This window comes from Artemia franciscana, chromosome 12, assembly GCF_032884065.1.
Source record: "Artemia franciscana chromosome 12, ASM3288406v1, whole genome shotgun sequence".
NCBI lineage: Eukaryota > Metazoa > Arthropoda > Branchiopoda > Anostraca > Artemiidae > Artemia > Artemia franciscana.
The window spans coordinates 35,034,940-35,041,522 of record NC_088874.1 but is presented as its reverse complement, the minus strand read 5'-3'; the positions used below and the strand labels follow the sequence as shown (position 1 = coordinate 35,041,522).

Sequence of the window (6,583 nt, the reverse complement as noted above, 5' to 3'; positions counted from 1 at the left end):
ACTTTACCCAAAAGGTAATTGCCGAATCTATGTTATTTAGAAGTCACCCAAAAAGAAGTTCTTCTATTTACCCAAATCAATAGCCCCAAACTGCTTTCTACTCAATCTGACAAAATGATATGGTCCTTCGACTTTCTTAAGAAACTACAGTCAGGATACCAGGGAACGCAAATTGGCAAGATACTGAGTAGCTGCCAAAACGTGGTAACAGATACCATGATACATTGAAAACTCCAACTAATAAACCTGATATTTCTTGGTCCACTGAAATAAAAAAGAAGCTTTATATTCAAATACAGTAAAAAATTAACTTAAAAAGAATAACTGACAGAACACTGCCATCAGTCGAGAGAGATCTGATCAATAGACAATTTGAAAAGAAGCTCCTGAATTTTAAATTTGATGAAAGCTTTCTTTTTGTCACTTAGTTTTTTAATATCTGCAGCAAGAACAAGACAAAACATCTCGTCTGGGTCTTGCTCCTTTCCAACAATACCGATCAGATCTCTCTCGAATTCTGACTTTGAACACTCTCCCTTCGAAGCTTTCTTTCTCTTTGGGGTGGGGGACCTGGGCTGAGCGAATGAGCACGACGATGTCCTGCCATTTGGGGATTCAAACAAGATAGGATTCGTTTCTGCCACATAGTCTAACTGGACCTGGCCACTGTCTTCATATATGACATTTTCTTCGGGTTCCTCTGTCTCTTGGATCTCTCCGCCTGACCCAACTTCAACCTTAAAAAAGTAAAATTACATCCAAATGACCTATTTACCGATTAAGCTGATAACCGTTTTTCAGTCTGCTCTTAACTGTTCATGTTTGTCTTTAAAGTGGCAAAAAACGCAGTAGTACAGCAGACGCTAGCAAAAACATAAGACATAAAAAATACTTGAAAAAGATAAAGGCTTTCAATGACACAGCCACAAATACATTTAGGCTAATCCTGAAGTTTTTAGCCCCATTGATAACATCATTACGCGGTGTTGGAACGCGTGATATCATATTCCTTGTAGCATCAACAATCCCAAGAGAAGAAAGATCAAATCTTTAGAAGAGAGATCAGATCTTTAAGAAGAAAGATCAGATCTTTAGAATAAGAGATACGAGGTCCTCCTAAATATGAAGTTTCATGAAGATCCGATCACTCCTTTGTAAGTTAAAAATACGTCATTTGATCTAATTTTTCATAATTATCCCCCCCCCAATAGAGCGGGTCCGTTCCAATTATGTAAATCACGTATCTAAGACTTCTGCTTATTTTTCCTAACAATTTTTATCCCAATCCCTCCAATCTAAGTGTTTTCCATGATTTTAGGTTCCCCCAACCCCAACCTCCCTCCAATGTCACCAGATCCGGTCGGGATTTAAAATAAGAGCTTTGAGACACGCTATCCTTCTAAATATCAAATTTCATTGAGACCTGATCACCCATTCGTAAGATAAAAGTACCTAACTCCTCCCCCCAATGTCACCAGATCCGGTCGGGATTTAAAATAACAGCTCTGAGACACGATATATTTCCAAACATCCAATTTCATTAAGATCTGATCAACCATTAGTAAGTTAAAAATACTTCAATTTTTTCTATTTTTATGGCACCAAGTGCCATAAAAAGGCAAAGAGGAGGGAGTTTTAAGAGTTGAAATAAAAAGGAGTTTCTTGCTTGGTATACCTCTTAAAAGCGTTGGCAGATTTATTAGAAAATAAAACCAGATATGCCTTGCATTGTGACACATTCAGTTATGATATGAAGACTCTAGCTCAAGTAGGGCAAGGAAAAGTCGGATTTAAACATTGAAAAAGTTTAAATATTGATTTAGTTTATTCTAACTTATGGAGTTGTAACTTTGATCAAGAATTTGAGAAAATATGCCCAACATGACACATAATTCCAAGTTCTGAGATGAATAACTGAAATAGGGCGAGGGGAAGGGTGTTTAAAGAGTTAAAAAAGTTGAGTTTTTTGCTATGTTTAGAATAATTAACCAGTGGAGTGATGGCTTTGAATAAAATTTAGAACTACAACATATGCCTTATGCCATGATGTTCTGTGATTTAGATCCCAGGTCAAAAAGGGAGAGGGAGATATGGTTTTAAGTTTTGTTTGATAGCATAGTAGTGAATGGAGTGCCAGATTTAAATGAAACTTGAAACAAAGATGCCTGGCACCATTAATAATATTAAACTCTGATATGAAGACCTTAAGTAAAATCAGGCAAACGCTGAGTCTTTCAGTGTGTTTGCATTACTTTTGAAAGGAGTATCAGATTTGAATGAAAGTTGGAAGAAAAATTCCTAGCAAAATGCCACTCCACTGGGTCCAGCTAGAACTTGCCACACTCGTTTAATCAGAAATAACTAAAACAATTTCTCCATGTTTATTATCATGGTAAGAAGTGTAAAGTAGGGCATAATTTTCTACCTTCACATCATATTTACTAATTAACAAACCGCTGAATTTACTTACCCTAATTGGTAACTCAAAGTTTGACTGTGTTGGTCTAAATGAAATATGGTCACTCAGGAAGATCATGTGGTTGTACCATTTCCAGGGCTTCTTCTCCTTCACTGCTGCTGATCCACTCTTTGTCAGCATCTGAGAGCGTTTCTCTCTCATATATCCGTCTCTTAGGGAACGCCACATTTTTTGACATTCTTGCACTGAAACAAATGATAAAGAATGTCAACTTTAGCAAAAGAAAACCAGCCATACTGCCAGGGGTAAGCTGGCTTTTGTATCATCCATGACACTTATTATTTGAATTACTTACATCCTTGTTAAATATATTTAAATCTTACACTATAACAAACATTTTCCACTAGTTTTTGTGCTATAAGTGTTGTGTATGCAACTTTTTCCTTTCTGCTTTTCAGCAGTTTTCAAGACTTATGATGAAGCAGGAAAGTGTTTCCAGGAATCTTACAAAAACCTGCCTCATGTACAAGGCACAAAAAGAGTATTTTGGGCTAATTCTGTGTACAGGGCAAATAGTAGATAGAAAACAAGGAGCATGGGTAGGCCTACTTATAGGATAGAAATTAGATAAGGGAAAAATGAGATATTCTTTACATCTACTATTTAATTCCCTAAAATAGTAAGAAATAGAGCTAGGGCTCCTCTGAAGGAAACATATTAATACAAAAAAACTAGTGTCATAAAATTCCTTACTTTATGCTCCTTCCATATATCATAGCTACTTTTCTAACAATATACCTCACCCCCTGAAGGTTCCAGGTAAGTTTTGTATTTCCCTAAGAAATATACAACTAAAAGAAAACAGTAAAATAGCAAGATTCTTATTTATGATATGCAACAAATTTTCTATTAAATAAATTATAAAATTTCCTTCATTTATTTAAATCCAATATCCAATAGCCTACATAAAAAAAATAATAATATGCAATTCGATATAGGTCTAAAGGTTTTGATATGCCAAGAAACCCATTCACAAGAATAGAATTGATTTTGTAGATTTGCTACTTAAGGTTTACTATAGGGCAGAAATCAGTAGGAGAAAAATCATGTATATTATTAGATTATCTGTTCAGTTCTCTTTTCAAATAAAATAACCACTACCATTGCAATTAAACAACATACTATAGCATACCCTAGAATTTGCTACTAACATTGCTGACTTTTTCAATTTGCTAGCCAAGATTTAATATAGGGCAGAAATCAGATAGGAGGAAAAACATGTATATTATCACTTTATCTATTCTGTTCTCTTCTAAAATATAACAACAAATACCATTACAATTGAACAACAGCACCCTCTAAATGCAGCTAAGTATAGCTCCACACTAGGCATATACAAGGATTAACTGTTCATTTTACCAAATTAAGGCAATGTAACAAAGAAAAAAAAACATACACAAAACCTATGCATTTAATCTCTGGTTAGATCTGGCAGTTAGGGCCAGGGATGGATCTAGAAAAAAATCATGGGGGGGACTGGACCAAGTGCACCAATGTGATGGATATATCTTGCAATTGGAAAACCCTATGCCTAAGGAAAAATATGTTAACACAGAAAATTGACAATTTGAGTAACACTTGGAGACCAACTAATCAAAATAAATCTCTAGTGGAGTAGGTCAGGGTCCTGGTGCCAGAAGGCCATCAGCATTTGACATGGAGTATCTAAAGTTGGCAGTGGGGCCCACAACTTTCTTATGACAGCAATAGAGATCAAAGGTTGTCACTAGATTCAAGGGTTGAATTTTCTTTGACCATTAAATCTATAGCAAGACCTGGATGGCAGACCCTTTACTGGTATAGCCATTAAAAGCAGGTTAGGCTAGGAGCCGAATAGAAATGGTGGCAATCAACTGATGGTTTGAGGTTTCCTGGGACATCACTCCAAGATCCAGGTAAAGTTACAAATCTACCAATATCTAGTCTGAAGATGATCTGGTAAAATTCTAGTTGATTGACTTCTTGTTATTTCAGAAATTGGTTAGGTTAGGAAAATGAAACTTTTGGGGATGAATCTACAGACTAAAGTATGTCCCAGAAAGGTGTTTTGAAGTACCATGCTCTACTCCTTGTCACTCTAGAGAATTCACTTTCCTAACCTAATCACTTTCTAAGATAGCAAAAGTTATGTGAGATAAGCAAAAGTTTCTAAGATAGCAAAAGTTGTGAAGCTGAAAACACTTTTGTTGTACTTCATTCAAGCAGAAGATCTATTTTATAAGATTTCACTTTTATAACATACATATTTTCAAAGGTCAGGGCCCTCTAGAGGGAGAAGGAGTAGAGGTAGGTACTTCAAAATACCTTCCTGGGACATACTTTAGCCTGTAGACCCATCCCTGAAAGTTTCATTTTCCTAACCTAACTCATTTCCAAGATAGCAAGAAGTCAAATCAACTAGAATTCTACCAAATGTTGTTTTGTCAAATTTTCAATAGGCATAGAACTGTCATGTAAGCAAATTTAAGGGCTCTCTAGAGGGAGAAGGACTAGAGGTGGGTACTTTAAAATACCTTCTCCAGATATACATTAGCCTGTAGACCCATCCCTGAAAGTTTCATTTTCCTTACCTAACCCCTTTCTGAGATATCAAGAAGTCACTCAACTAGAATCTTACTAGTGTTTTGTACAAGAAAAGTAAAAGATGACTCACTTAGGGTTCCCCAATGATAATAGCCTACCAAGTATCTCAAGCTACGTATAATAGCAAGACTTGTTAAGGAAATAATTGTATCAATAACTAAGTGTTGATTATTGACTTACATGAATAAAGATAATGACTATACAAGAATATAACTAAAAGGTGGTAAAATATATGACAGATCTTATTGGTCTAAATATTCAAGACCTATAAACACAACTGCTTTCTAATCTCAATTCTTTGTGTTTCTGATTCTTAGCAGCAGCTTGGCAATGGAAAATCTCAGTTCTATTGGCCTACTAGATATGGTCTAGATAGGTCTGGAGACATTTAAATTTTATTTTCTCTACAGTTAGATTTAGATATAAAGGGATATACATTATGTTACAAATCTAGTGATCCCCCAATTTGCATGATCACTAGATTTTCAAAGGTCAAAGAAAATTTGATCCTTGAATCTAGTGAAGACCTTTGATCTTGATTGCCATCATAAGAAAGTCATGGACCCAACTTATTGTTAGGCATAGGCCTACCAAAGAGTATAGTAAATGCTAGATAAACCCTGTGTCTGACCTAGGCCATCCAAAATCAGGGTTTTGTTGTAGATTGCTAGTGACCCTTAGAAATTTGAACTAAATATAGCCTACAAAAAGTTAGTAGACATGCTTACCACTAACACCAACTTCCCCTGAGACCATTTCCCAGGCCTTTAACACAAGGTGTTTTTTGGAGTGATCACTCATATTTTTTGAAAATAATATGGGCTGGCACCTAACAGCCATAATTAGTTTCTCAGTCACCACCTCCATTATTTTTTTTTTCTTTTTTAAATAAGAACAAGGCATGCGACTTGTCGCAAAATTTGAAATTATTGAACTCATGCGATTTGTCGTAGGATTCAAAATTATGAACGCATTTTTCATTGCAGCAAAACGTATGGTTTTGCTTCGTATGTCGCATGATTTTTGTCATTATCATCAATATCACACGATTTTGCGCACAACCGCAGCAGTGTGAACTAAGGGAAAGAGAAGGTACAATAATCATCACCATAGTAAGGACTGTGTTGGTGGCGTCAGAGCCCTAAATAGGGTGTTATTAGCCAAAATCTTGCTTAGTGGTGTGGAGGATTGATTTTATTCGTTTATTAAAAACATTCAAAGACTTGTTTGATTTACTCGAAGCTCGGATAATGTCCTTTCTTTTATTTCTTTTTACCGTTAATAAACATTAATCGCATCATTTTATCGCAAAAGGAATTGTGGCGTTATTAAGTAACCTAAAAAAGGAGGTAGGTATAGTTATGGACAGTTTCAGATGTTTTGGTCAAATCAGATAAAAAAGCCATTAATTTTGCGAAAAATGGGTGGGATTAGGTAATTGTAATACTTGTTAATTCCCATAAGTTTGGGTCTAAGAAAATTTGTAATTTTTTTACTATAATCAAAATTTATGATTTATAA

General features: G+C 35.3%; 1 protein-coding gene across 1 annotated transcript; it reads right to left on the bottom strand.

Annotated features, from left to right (window-relative positions):
- Positions 1-270: 270 nt before the first annotated feature.
- Positions 271-5,939, bottom strand: LOC136034033 (uncharacterized). Its single transcript, XM_065715095.1, has 3 exons — positions 5,791-5,939; positions 2,471-2,664; positions 271-737 (listed from the first exon to the last, which is right to left on the bottom strand). Exons 1-3 carry the CDS (start codon positions 5,927-5,929, stop codon positions 342-344), a joined length of 729 nt encoding a protein of 242 aa, XP_065571167.1. The 5' UTR covers positions 5,930-5,939; the 3' UTR covers positions 271-341.
- Between the last annotated feature and the right edge of the window lie 644 nt (positions 5,940-6,583).

Excerpts from the sequence above, each read along its gene's own strand:
- LOC136034033 (XM_065715095.1), bottom strand. The coding sequence starts at position 5,929 with ATGGAGGTGGTGACTGAGAAACTAATTATGGCTGTTAGGTGCCAGCCC. Across the intron at positions 2,665-5,790 it reads AGGGGAAGTTGGTGTTAGTG|TGCAAGAATGTCAAAAAATG; the intron begins GTAAGCATGTCT and ends CATTTGTTTCAG. Across the intron at positions 738-2,470 it reads ACTTTGAGTTACCAATTAGG|GTTGAAGTTGGGTCAGGCGG; the intron begins GTAAGTAAATTC and ends TACTTTTTTAAG.